At 34.0% G+C, this 14,147-nt stretch overlaps 1 protein-coding gene across 4 annotated transcripts; it reads right to left on the bottom strand.

Annotated features, from left to right (window-relative positions):
- Positions 1-3,054: 3,054 nt before the first annotated feature.
- Positions 3,055-13,079, bottom strand: LOC132699445 (uncharacterized). Of its 4 annotated transcripts, none has more exons than XM_060666156.1 (4): positions 12,975-13,079; positions 6,561-6,918; positions 6,414-6,509; positions 3,055-3,333 (listed from the first exon to the last, which is right to left on the bottom strand). In XM_060666156.1, exons 1-4 carry the CDS (start codon positions 12,984-12,986, stop codon positions 3,230-3,232), a joined length of 570 nt encoding a protein of 189 aa, XP_060522139.1. In that variant the 5' UTR covers positions 12,987-13,079; the 3' UTR covers positions 3,055-3,229. The 4 variants fall into 4 exon arrangements, with proteins under 4 accessions (XP_060522139.1, XP_060522138.1, XP_060522140.1 ...); XM_060666155.1 differs by lacking the exon at positions 12,975-13,079 and adding an exon at positions 11,223-12,936; XM_060666157.1 differs by lacking the exon at positions 12,975-13,079 and adding an exon at positions 11,223-12,936 and having other exon boundaries at positions 6,414-6,500.
- Between the last annotated feature and the right edge of the window lie 1,068 nt (positions 13,080-14,147).

The following is a 14,147-nucleotide window of genomic DNA, read 5'->3' as shown; positions in this document are numbered from 1 at the left end:
TATTGCGTAAGAGTGTTGCATATATTTTAATCAGACGTAGGAATACTGAATTCGCAATCAGAATGACGTCCTGAGTATTTATTTTGAAATCGACTTGAAAAAATTACGTATCCATCTGCATTATCTCTTTTATACGATGCGTTCAGGATGAAAGGGAGAACAGTCAATTAAGTTTTTCCACCCCCGTCTATAAAATACCTAATTACGCACCGATCTAGCGTGCGGGAAGCGTCACTTCACCACGTCAGTTTCGTTTCCCATTAATCCGAAACATTTCGGAACTTTCTGGGATTTTACCGCACGGAATTGGGAGCAATCGGATGTTGTCGGAGATATTTCCCACGCTTTGAATTTTGACGTTTGTCAATTCTGACGGTCTGACGTAGAAAAAGTATAGTATGCAACACGTTCGGTAAACTTTTTAACTCGCTCGTTTATTAAACACTCGCTCCGCTCGTGCCAAATAAACTCCTGAGTCAAATGCCATTTATCGCACTTGTTGCATAATATACTATTTAAATTTAAATGATATCTATATTTGAAACCAAAACCAAAAATATTGTAGTTATTTATCTACAGATCATATAAATCTTTATTAACTAGTTCAAAGTAATTAACAAAGTTTTAACGGGTGGTGTTGAAGCAGTGAATTGTTTCCTAACGTTAACAAGTGTCACACCACGTGTTTTTCCGGAACAGTATATTATGTAAAAAGACACGAGTTTTGTTTGACTAGTTGGTTTAATATACAAATAAGTGAAAAAGTTTACTAACGTGTTTAATACTATACTATTTTGCGACCACGAATCCGGACGAGTGACGTGCGACCTGACCATCAGAAGTGACAAAAGTCGAATAACTAAAATTTAAAAATATCTCGCAAATCCTTGACCAGAGTTCGAAATTCATTGTGAGAGTGGCTAACGAAGCTGTCGTCACAAATGATTGGATATTTTCTGGGCATCACCACCGTTACTGCATTTTTTAAAAATATTTGGCTCCTATTTCGATTGTTTGAACCCCAAATTTGTTAAAACTATTTTTATCCTGTGACATCATACTCTGGATTATTGCGTACATTGCCATTATTTAACCTCAAAAAATTATTTTCTCGCCCAGAAATAATAAAGTCCTCCCGTAAAATGTGTTTATTTAACTGATGGTTGAGGCAATCTTTGGTTTCATCCAGGTGTGCAAAATGATCAATTTAGTTCACAGAGCACTAAGGCAGAATTATTTGTGCATGGATGGTAATTACTAAATAAACCTACTTTCGGCCAAATGAAATCTATTTTATGAGCGTTGAGTACCATTGTCAATCTCATAGAAGCTGTGGATGATTAAGATCCATTAGATATTACTTTCGTGAAATGAGAATGGAACATCACTTAAACAAGTTTCTCTGTGTACTACCCGCCTGCCCTATTTAAATTTTGTAAAAAATAATTGTGTTATTTTTCTTTTCAGCTTTCGAGGAGCCTAACGGCACTTACACGAAATCCGTAGGTTTTTTGTTCAACCCAGTATCAAACATCCTATCGCACTATCACACACCAATCAATACTTTACGAGCACTCAATAACTCAATAGTAGGTTCATTCCAACAAATCGCTTTCAGAAACGGTAAATGCAAAAATTGTAGCTCTTGCTGCGCCTTAAAAGGAAGTTAAAACCAAACCGAACCTTTTGTCACGGTTTGTCAGTTACGGTCGAACAATGGCAATATTTTTGACTAAACTATACCTTTTTCGAAAAAATAATTATTTTTCGGTCCCAACTTTTTTCTTCACTTTTTAAAAAAATACTTCGGAGATTCGGATCTCGACGGGTTTTAATAAATTCCATCTGGAGATCTAACTTTAAATTTCTATGGCAACATTTCGGACACTTGCTTTGTTTCATGGCGACTTTGCGAGCAAAAACCACCAATAGCCGTCACAAAATTGGCCGTCGACTATTTGATCGGCTCAATATTTTGCAGATTGCTGTGCATCATCATGTGGATGAAAATTTGAAGCTCGCAGTTCCAATCGCACGCATGTTATCCGGAACAGAAAAAAAAATAAAAAGTGTTTTTTTTTGACGATCTGTACTGACGGCCCTGTAGGACCTACCGTTCTCGAGTGAGCTTAGATACGTTTTTAACAAATCTGTGTGTAAAGTAAATAGGAACAAATTTTATTATCTATTAAAACTATGACACAAAATGACAACAAATCATCGCAATTCATTTTTCCACTCAACATCAAATCCCGAATTGTTTTGAGATAGAACAACTTTTTCTCAACAAGTGTTGACAGTAATCAACGCCGGTACTTATGTCGTCTCCTCGTCGTTGGTACTTAAACCACATCTCGGCCCACACATACCTTCGAATTTTAGACCAACGCGATATTTTGTTTGCCAATTTGCAAATGTCATGACCTAGATTTATACCGAAAAGTAAATCAGATTGTTGACAACCTTTTCGAGCGTTACATTAAGTATAAAGACCCACGCTATACGAAACATAACATTTTCATAACGTTTTCGGAAAATAATTACCCGAGGCAATGTTCACACAAGGTTGACAGTACCATGAAATGTTTATTAAAAATTTGAATTATTACAAATATAAATATTTTGAAAATTGGATTTTTTATATTTTTATTGCATTTTACGAAAATCGTAGCCTACTGTCTTCAATTATTTTTGAAATTCCGAGGGTAACTGGTAATGCAACCTTTAGAAAGAGAATACGTCATCTAAATTGCAAACTTCAATTTTACGTCCCCATAAGAAAAATGAAAGTTTAAGAAAAAACAAAGTAGCTCTCTTAAAAATGTGAAGTAGACGTGGCTAAAAATATTTAACATCGCGATATTAATAATAGTTAATAACCCCCTATTGGTAAATATCAATGTGTTTTTGTTTTGACTTAGTATCCCCCACTCCCAAACAGTGTAAACGAATTTTAGCTCAATTGCCGCTATATCAATTGAGAGTAACAAAATAAGTGAAGAAACGTTTAATCTACCCGAACGGAGATTAAAGGATTCTAAAAATAAAGAAACATTTTATTAGAATGAACACATTTTTATTACGGACTAATTATCTAACAACAACCTACACCTAGATCAAAATATTTTTTATAACCAACTTGCAATAAGTACAAAAATAATTAAAATATTATCCAAGGCGAACTTTAGTTACAAAATTATCACAATTTAGCTCTGGGCATGTGGTCTCTTCAATACGAAGAGTAGCCGTATCCCCTGTAGCCGTGTGGCCGTCCTAGAAAGTTTGTTCCATATCCACCGTAACCGCCCCTGTATCCGCCATATCCACTGTAACCTGCAAAATAATGACGATCCTTATTAGTAATGACCAATGTGCAAAAAAAATGTTAACGCGACATATAACGTCCAAGCTTTAAAGCGAAAGCAGAATATTGCGCACCATGGTATTAAAAATTAGCACTTAATTAGATGAAACAAAACCTCCAAAAACTCCACGAGTTTCATCTTTTTTATGGACTTTTATGAATATCTCGAAGCAATCCAGACGCATGCAATAACATTTCCAACAAACCCCAAAGATTCCCATAAACTTTTAATGTTTGTTTGTTTAATGTAAATTTAAAAAAGGATCTCTATAAATTTGAAATAATTAATATGCCATGTAATTAACATTTCTTACCAAACTTTGACACTGACAACAAAAAAATTGATAATTTCAATGAACGAAAAAATTTAATAATCTGCTGCGATCTCAACAGGGCGTTCGATTTTGTTGATGGGACTTTTGATTGTTAGAAATCTTTTTTACCAAACAAGCAATAAATTTTACCTCAGACGTCAAATATTTCAACCGGAATACCCCAGGATTCAATTTTTGGTCCGATATTCTGTATCTAATTTACTATTTATACTCTATTATTATTTACTATTAGTATTTATTATATATTACCTATTTAAAGCTTTCGCAGATGATGACACAGTTTTATAGGGTGAGCTCTATTTACCTACATCCATGTGAAACCATTTTATGTGATTTTTTCAAATTGACTTGGCGTGTATATTGAGATAAACCATAACTAGAAAACACCTCAGATTTATTATGCAAATCTTGACTTGTTGTATGTGTCTGGCATTGGTCAAACCTCAAAAAAAGGTGCATACGTTTCCTTTTTGAAAAATTAAAAAATTGATAGTTTAAAAAAAAATTAACTGTACTGTGTTTTTTTTCTGTATGAAATGTACAAATCATCATAATTTTTCAACAAAAGTGATACACATAGTTATGTAATAAAGTTTTCAGTAGAAAAAACTTGCTATTTTGTGGAATATTATTTACAAATTATATCATAGGACTCTTGCATCATTTTTTATTTTTTATTTCAGGTTATTGTCGATAGAAATAAACGTTTTTGTATTTTATGTGTAACCATCTAATCACAATATGTTTAGGTCTATAACAACTACCTGTAAATACATTATGTCGAATAAAAACAAAAGTAGATTAATATCTACCCGTTTTGTGCCTAAAACGGTAACGAAAGCCTATTAGAACAAAACACAAGAACATGTGCAGATATTTTGGTCGGTCTCTTGTTAGAGTTACAGGCAATACTAATTTACGTTAATTTGGCGTAATTGCTTCCTTTAAGTAAACAAATGGTGCTGGTAATTATCACGTCGGTGAATCACGGTTGCGGTTACAAATTGTCGACACGACAAGACAACCTTTGAGAACATCGATACACATGCATAAAATTTAAATAATTACCGTGAAAACAATAGCTATTAAATGTCGCAGATGACCAATATTACGCAATTTATGCATGCACGAGTTTTTAATATTATATTTCGAGATCGATGTTGTTTGAAATGCGAGCTTTTGATGGACGTATACAGGGTGTTCACAAACATATATGTTTGTGAATGGGATTTGGTTATTTGTTAGGATTGTGATTGGTTGAAAATTATTAGAGGGAAAGTGGTGGTGCGACCCATAAAATTATACGCAAAATAGTAAAGGTTTCCAATTTTTATCTCGCCGTGCTTCTTCGAAAACTGGTTTGTAGGATCATTGTATAATTTGGCTTCTATCTACACTTTTTATGTCGATCGTTTCATTCATAATTCTTAATCTTGGTTTTAAGTTAAATAAAATATTTAATGGGAAAAGTGTGGGTTTTCTATTAAAAACAATTATATTAGTCGAATTGATAAAATAAGTCATTTTTGCAAAATAAAATAGTTCGTCACTGAACTCTATATAAAAAATTACATGATTCAAATTTAAAATTTCGATATATTAAAAGACAATACAGTTTGCACCAATAACACTTCTATTCCATTGGCGTTTCTTGAGTTTTTTAAGCCAATAAGTCGATATTGTTTTTGCTTTCTACATCTAGAATTACGATTAGTCTTATTTCGAGCAGACACTACAATGTTTGGAAAGAGTCAAATATAGCACGACGAATAACAATAATGATATTATAAACAAACGAAATTTAAGATATCAGCAAGATTATAAAAACAACCACTTTCATTCAAAAATGAAACTGATTTAGGTTGATTTTAAAATTCTTAAGCGTTTTTATTGGTTCTTTATTTCAGTAGGTTGTAGATTAAACATTTTTTTCCATTGAGTGAGGAGACCTTCTGTCCACGGGTTACCGCAATTGCAGGTATTATGATTACTTGTTTCACCATTTAATACAAAACGGTGTTTGTTTCCAAAAATGTGAATACTAAGGTCGTAAATAAGAAAACCGGCCAAAATCAACAATTGCCTGGCTTGAAGTGAGATCTACATCATAATCTGTCTCAAGTCGAGCAAGGCCTGCTCTGGCTTTTGTATACTGCTTCTTTTGCGATTTTATTTTTGATGATACATTGTCGCAATTTAGATTCTGGACTACTGTAATTCTAAGCAACTTTGTGCAATCCACCCTTAAGAGTCCCTTTTCAACAACGTTTATATTTCTTTTAATTTTCTTTAAGTACAAAGGAACCACTTGAACAGTTTATCAAAATTTGTATTTATTTTTGCTTCCAGTTGTTTATCATCTTGTTGAGTCCGCTTCTTGATAAACTTAACCTTTGCAAATCACTAGAAAATGACACGATTGGTCTGATATGATTAAAAGTCTATGTGGACCATACTATGTATATATATGATATGTCCTACATTAATTCGTTTTTAGAAGGGCGCTATGCTATAAAGACAGTCGTGAAAATTTATGTAATGTAAAAAACGCGTCCTTCTATGTATACATAGCCCCATGCAAGCAGTCCATTATCCATGCTAGCATTTGAATATGATTTTATAATTCATTATAAAGATAATGTTGATATTCTCGGCATGCTTGAGAATAAAAAAAAATGCAATTTGATCCCAAAAAAAAGCCCTTGACAAGTTACCTTCGCTTAGCGATTCGCTTTCGCTGTACCTAGCCGTGGTGCTACTATAGTATTCGCTTCTCTTATTTCCGATTTCGACAACATTATCTAATCGTTCTAAAAGGTTTTCCAAAACAGCTTTCCTCCACGAGTCGACGTTCTACTTACCAGATCCGCCGTAACCGCCGTATCCACCCGAATAAGGTCTATAGCCTCCGGATCCCCCATAGCCACCCCCTCCGTATCCGCCGTAGCCTCCGCCGCTGTAATAGCCACCCCCACCATAGCCTCCGTAGCTCCCCGAACCGCCGCCGTAGCCTCCGCCGCCGTAATATGGGCTATAGCCGCTGCTGCTGTAGTAGTAGGGCTTGTTGTAGTAACTACTTCCGGAGTAGTAACTGCTGCTGCCGTAGCCCGACGTAGCCGTGCCGTAGGGCCCGCCGTATTCAAGACCGAGGCTATTTCCCAGGAGGCCGTATCCGCCTGCGTAGGCGGTCGTCGCCAAGGCAGCGCATACAACTAATACCTGAACAGTTCAACGAGTCTTTTTCATGGTGACGGAAAAATTTATTTTAAAATTTATAGAAATAACTCTCTTTAGCAACCTTTGCCTTTGATTTTGAGTAAAAATTTAGATCTTTGAAAAAATCTTATATTCTAGTTAGTTTATTTACTACCTATATTTTACTTTTTACAAAACTTCTGCATTTCTCATGCGTCGATTTTTGCTGAGTCGAAATTGCTGACGTTGGCTTCTTCAGAGCTTGACTGAAACTGGCTCGTATTTTACTCTGTACTTGCTTATATATATTTTGAGGGGGAGCTAATGAGGGGCATAAACACCGTCTCGGATGACTAATTCCCAAATTGGTGACCTGAGTCGCGGTAAAGATTGTTAGTTTGTTTATATGTGTTCTTCGAGCCTAGTTGGTATTTTTCGTCCGGTCTCTCCAATGTATTCCTTGCCGCATATTCCTGGTATGCTGTCAACTCCTGGCATCTCAAATGGAATTTTGTCTTTGATGGACCGAAAATGTTGAGAGATTTTTGGATAAGTGGTAAATCTGGTTTTGACGTTATACTTCTTTAGAACTTTTGATATGTGGTCAGTGATGTTTTGAATGTAAGGAGGGATCACAGTGGCAAGTCTAGGATTGCTTTTGGCCTTATTGCTATTGGAAGGTTGTGGCGAAGTGTATTTTTTGATGGAACACTTAATATCTTTAATGTGGAAATTATTACAGAGAAGAGTGACTCGGGCTGAGATAGTTTTACAGATCTGTGAACAAGAGAGTTGATAACCGATGATTTTTGGGCCGGATGGTGATGTGACCATGCATTAAGGTATCGGTCTGTGTGCATAGGTTTTCTGTAGCACAATGACCCAATGTTAGGTCTGATTTTCTATTGATAAGAATATTTAAGAATGGAAGGTTATTATTAGCTTCCAACTCAATGGTAAAACGTATGTTAGGATGTATCGAGTTTAAATGTCTAAGAAAATCTACTAGGATTTCTTGACCACGAGGCCAAATAACAAAAGTATCATCGAAGTAGCGTTTCCGACTCAGCTAAAACCGACGCACGAGGAATCTAGAAGTTTTGTAAAGAGTTTGCCTTTGACAATTTTTGAATAAAGATAAAATAAAGAAAAAATAAAGATTTTTCGTTCAACAGCAACCAAATCGTTGTATTAAACTCTTTTTATATACAGGATGTAACACCAGAGACCTCTTTCATCTGGTATTAAATAGCAAAAACTTGCAAATTTGGAATTAAACTAACGTTAGTGTCGGAAATGCGGCTAAAATATTTCCAAGATGGCGCCACATTTGAGTGTACCAACTTTCTTAGTTGAAAAGCATTTGATTGATAGTATTTGATTCCCCAGAAAATTCAAGAAATATTTTGTGTATAATATCCTACATTGAAATTTTACCGTTTTTCAGTTATTTAATTCATGTCAAAAATGAAGTTTCCAGACAGACCATTATTCAGAACAATATCTGTAAATTTTGGCTATAGCAAGTAACGTACAAACTTACTGTATTGATTTAGCCTGTAGAAAATGGTCTCTTAAACAAATTTAGTTAATAAGTTCGATTATTAGCAACACAGAATGTAGAAAAAAAAAATAAAAATTTAGGTAAAATTGAAAAAAACTAGCGAAAATCGTACTCTTCAGAAGGAGACCAAGTTATAAACTGGACGATGCAGGGTAAAAGAAAGAGAGGAAGATCCAGAAAGTGCTGGAAGGGAGGGATAGAAATCATATCCGAGAGAGAGACCTGGAGGAAAATCTGTGGGTGGATCGAGATCAATGGCGACTGGAGAACGTTTTAATCCCGATTTTATTTACATATCTGGACGAAATCTACCAAGACCCAAACTATCTCGCGTTAAGATTTTAGATTAAGTGCTTTTGCCTGGTGCTGACGAAGAAATATGATATATACAATTGTTGCATTTCTGTGTGTACTGTGCACTATGCAAATTTTTCGTCTGTGATGGGTGCAACTATTTTGGCATTTAAAGGCTTTAATTAACATATGACAAATGCAAAAACTGAAGCGTTGAATAAAATCCCATATTGATTTTTGTGATTTTTAAAACCAATTTTTGGGCAGTTGTTGTTTATTAACGGTTGCTTTTGGTTAAATGACCAACTGATAAACTAAATAATAATGCTATACTTTCTTGATAAATCACAAAATTTTTTCTGGATTTTTTTTACAGTTGCTTCGTGAATATTTATATGTTCTGAAAAAATTTAACAAAATTGTTGTCTAATTTTTAAAAGAAGCTCCCACAGGCTATTTTGAAGTGCTATTTACAAAACTTTGTGGGGATTGCTTTCGGACTGATTGCTATTGGAAGGTTGTGGTGAAGTGTATTAGACAGAAGAGCGAAGGTAAGGTGTTTTAATTTTGGGTCAAGTCACTCGGGCTGAGATAGTTTTACAGATCTGTAAACAAAAGAGTTGATAACCGACGATTTTTGACCACATATCAAAAGTTCTTAAGAAATATAACGTCAAAACCAGATTGACCACTGGTCCAAAAATCTCAACTTCTTCGATCCGTCAAAGACAAAATTCCATTGGGGAGGCCAGAAGTATATAGCAATCCATGAATATGTGTCAAAGAATATATATGGGAATCAGTCATCCGAAATTATGTTTACGCCCCTCATTTAGCTCCGCCCCCCTCAAACAATGTATAAGCAGGTACGGAGTAAAATGCGGACTAGTTGCAGTTAAGCTCTGAAGAAGTCGAGAGGATGATAGGCTTCAGCAATTCTATGGATAAAAACATTTATATTTGCTGACCAAATTTTGATTATTTTGGGTTCTTTCTTCTACGATCGGTTAGCTAATATAACAAAACCACGTCTTCACTTTGCCTTTCTTTGGCATGATTGATTATGCATTTGAATAATTTATTTATTATTATTTATTTATTTATGTATATATAACATTTTTTCTTGTAAATTTTGTCTGGTCTTCCAATTCGATCTAATAAAAATATCAATTTAGTAGTAAATCGAACAAAAAGGCGGACAGCAAAAAATAAACTAGAAAGCAACAACAAAACACTAACCGGTATTTTTAAACATTTTTTTTTTGTTTTTGTTTTTGAATAAATTTGAAAATAATATAGCAAATCAATTTCTTTTCTCAGATTGTGATCAGATTGCTAAACCACACTTGTTTCGCCTCTGCAACAGTGTAAAGCAGCATTCCCCGTCAAAACAATAACAAAATACGTATCGTTAATAAAAACAAACTTGAGGCGCGGCCATCATTGCGCGAAGACACGCTATGAATTCATACGGCGTGTAATTCGTTCGTCATCTCGTTAATGGCTCGAACAAATTTCCATCGCTAGGCAGAAAAAATAAAACAATCCACGCCGATGATTAGACGAAGACAATCGAAGAAGAGTCCTTCCCGCTAACTCGATTATGGACGTGCAAAATAGTAATCGTGAAATTATCCAAAGCGGAGTGCGTTACACCTATTGTTAGTTTTCTTCAGTTTATTTGCATAACGTTAGGGTCGCACAAATTTAATTGGATATCCTAATCGAAATAATAGGATTTTACGGAAAAGAAAATCTTGTGCATATCCTGTTACAATTTTATTGCTTAACGCAATTTAATGACCTATTGGGTCAAGGTTTGGTTAACTATTCGTAGAAGTCATTGGCGAGTCGATAGTTTTGGTTCGTTTCTTATTTATATTAAACTTTTTTTTCACAAACAATATTGCTATCTATACATAACTGGATAGCTCCTTACATTTTCAAGAGAACTAAACTGGGCAATGGTGAATGATCACAAATCAAATATATGGCTACTTCTGGGTTTCCCCAGGGCTCCACCGAAGCCTGCTATTACAGAAACGAGAGGAGTGACTAATAACATCCGCTCGGTTTTAATAATGCGTGAGAGAGTTTGATTGCAGGTTTTATCCGTTTTGGGAATTTGGTGACGATGGTCTAACTAGTTACTATCGCAAAAATTATGCTATTCATTAATAGTCGACGGGATTCCCCAAAAAAGAGAGAAATTTTGTGTTTTGTGTTTAAGGACCACCCGACTAATACGATTTCTGGTTGTGGAAGGAATAAGGCGCCCCGTAAGATAGAGCTTAATTAACATGAATATCTAATTAAAATGAAATTGTTTTTTGCATGATATTGGCTAAAGAAATCTGGTAGGCATTATTAATTTAATTAAACAAAACTAAAAATAAATAACAAAGGAAACAACAAAAGAAACGTTATTTTTGATATACTTGGGGCGTTGATATAATAAGAGGTTAATTACCTTAAACAAGTACTTCATAGTTAACGCAAATTACTGCAACACCAAGTGCACAAATGTCTAGTTTGAATGTATTTCTGGTCGGCATACGCTTAAACGTCTAGTCAATTAATCAAACTGAGATAAGAATTTTATTAAGGTCAGTATTTATCACAGAAAAAATATTTTTCGTCAGATGTATTAACAACAATAATTTCGCAAGTTCTGCAGTGGAAAATATTTTTCGAATTATATTTTATGCGTCCCCGAGGTCTTCATTCAGGGTGACAAGGCGATTATAGAAGAGAACTGAACGCTAAGTCAGCACTAGAGTCATCCGCCAATCGAGGGTTCTAAATCAGAGGAAGGCTATGTGAATGTGGCATTCTTAAATAGGAAAATATCTGCTTTGGAATATTCGATCCTTGCTTGGATTATTATCAATAATAAATCTAAATCAAGTTTATACGACACACAAAAATTAAAATCTAATGGGCTACAGTTGGTAGGCACACTTGATCAACTTTGGGAAACTTGTAAGATCGATTTGACATTTCAGTTAATTGGCATTTTACTATTAATATTTCTTTAATTGTGAACGTGATTGCTATTAATTCCTAAGACGCAATGTTATTAGAGGATCCTTAAAATATATTAAAAATATCTTATAATATTCGGAGTGGGTAAAGTATAATCTGGTCTGTTCTCAAGAAAAATTCCAGATAAGGAAATAGTATTTTTTAGGTCGGTCAATACCTGCAAATCACTATTTGAAGCTACTAGGTTAAAGAAAAGGTTGAAAAACCATATTTGTTTTCTTTTAGATATTTATCGTTTGTTTTCACCTGAGGGGTTTAATTTATGTATCTCATTTTACTCCCTATATTAATATTGCTAAGACATATACTTTTAAAAACTTCTAATGGAGAAATTTTCGAGAAAAAATAGTAAAATTTGTCGAAGGATTGCAAATTATTAGATGAAGAAATATTTATGAAATAATACAGATAATCAGTTTCACACAATAAAAAAAAAAATAGTGGATTTTTGTGGGAAATACTCAACTGCTGCATTAAATTTTAAAATTTTTCAAGCTCAAGCTGACCAAAAAGTGCAATTTAAGGAAAGCTAAATAGACTAGCGGTAGTAAATACCAAAAATTTATCCTAACAACTAATTTCGATAAAATAATCCGGAGGGAGTTTTGTGTAGCAATTTCGCATTCAAATTTATTTTCAAGCATTCAGAGCTTCGAATCGCACACTTTATAAAATTCGCAAAAAACTTGGTGTGCAATAATTTTAATGGACTCTCTTAAGATATTAAAAATTAAGCTAAACATGGGCTTAATTTTTTGAATAAAAGGATTGCTTAACTCACCTGATATACATACTCTAAAATTTTAAAACTATGCTGAATTTTTTTTATACGTGTGCTATAAAGTTAACGAAATTCTTTGGTTGTTATTAGACTATATTTTTATTGTCTCAAAAGTGCGAAAACCGAACCCACCATTTGCGCCAATTTACAATATTAGTTTTTTAAAAAATTTAAAAAGTTATATGCCCTTTGGTGTCATTATTTCTAGCTAGATAGTAATATAGTATAATGTTTTTTTAACCGTGGTTTAAGCACAGCTAAAGCACACAAGTAAGATTTACATTGACTAAAATTTTTTCAATAAAAAATACCCCAAAAATTTCTCAACATATCACCATAAAAAATGGTTTCACAAAAATTCAAAAAGCGGATAAACAAATGAAAAAGCGTACTTACAGCACTCCTCATTCTTTTTTGGGTTTAACAAAAGCACCAAATCAAAAAATCTGTCGGCACTCGGGTGGGTACTTCTATAAGTACTCTTATACTAACCTTGCTTGCGCTCTCCCACTAACAGGCTTAAAAATCGACGATGAAACGAATCGCTTATACGAAAAATCGCTGAAAATTTCAGCCCGATCGACGTTATTGCTCAAAGTTTGTCTTTGTTAAACATTGTCACACACAGGAAAATGTACTTATTGCATTGAATCGTGTTTTTTGCTCGTTTCGCTGGATCATGTCGGTTCATTTGCATTGGTTCTTTTTTTCTGCATTCAAATTGCACCATCACCAATCTCCGCTTGTTTAGTCGCGGGCTTTTCCATCAGTTAAGTTTTTATTTTGTCTTCCTTTATACTGCACAGTTTTGATAAGCAATCCGAAAAATTTGATAGTCGATTGTTAAAAAAAAAAAATTATCGTCGCAATCCTCAAAAACATAATTTGTTGCGATTGAATATGTTTCTTTCGTTTTGTTTTGAATAGCGTTTTGTTATGTTCCTTTACAGTGTGTCCCACTTCATGGAGTATTGAATCCCTAATAGCAGGTCTCTCTTCTCTATCTCTTGTTAAATAGTCTCAATTGGCCATGACTTTAAGTTGAACCAATATGCAAAAGAAGATTTTATTGCATTTTTCAAAGATCTATCCAATAAAAAAAGAATTATCAAAATCGATCCATAAACAAAGATTTCACAAGGCTGTACAGTTCTCAAGTTTGAAACACTATATATAATATAATAATTATATTTTTATTCGAGTAGGAAATGAAAACATTGTATAGATATATATCTAGTCTAAATATAGACAGCCTATTCTCTTTCTGTGGAACAAGTTTACAAGTAAGAAAAACTATAAAATAACGATTTAGCGATAGCGATTAAGAAGAAAATTAAAGAAACTACTGACTGCACCTTTAAATTATTTTGTTGTGGAGATTTTGGAGAGTATAAATAGCACTTTTGAAGCTAACATCTTACGAAGAACAATCAATATAAGTATGCATGAGTCATTTAAAATTTTTCAACCTATAATACCTGCCTTTTCAGACCAATCAATAAGACCTTCAACAATCACCACGGCCACTGACAGTTCAATAACTAAACAGTTTTCCGTTTGAATCCTGCT

This window comes from Cylas formicarius, unplaced genomic scaffold, assembly GCF_029955315.1.
Source record: "Cylas formicarius isolate icCylForm1 unplaced genomic scaffold, icCylForm1.1 PGA_scaffold_3__17_contigs__length_32017465, whole genome shotgun sequence".
NCBI lineage: Eukaryota > Metazoa > Arthropoda > Insecta > Coleoptera > Brentidae > Cylas > Cylas formicarius.
The sequence above is the reverse complement of the archived record's forward strand: the minus strand, read 5'-3'. Positions and strand labels throughout refer to the sequence as shown.

What these genes read in the sequence shown, in the direction of transcription:
- LOC132699445 (XM_060666155.1), bottom strand. An exon ending in CGGCGGTTACGGCGGATCTG is followed by an intron (nt 6,510 to 6,560) that starts GTAAGTAGAACG and finishes AAAACCTTTTAG; the next exon opens with AACGATTAGATAATGTTGTC. An exon ending in AAGCGAATCGCTAAGCGAAG is followed by an intron (nt 3,334 to 6,413) that starts GTAACTTGTCAA and finishes ATTATTTTGCAG; the next exon opens with GTTACAGTGGATATGGCGGA.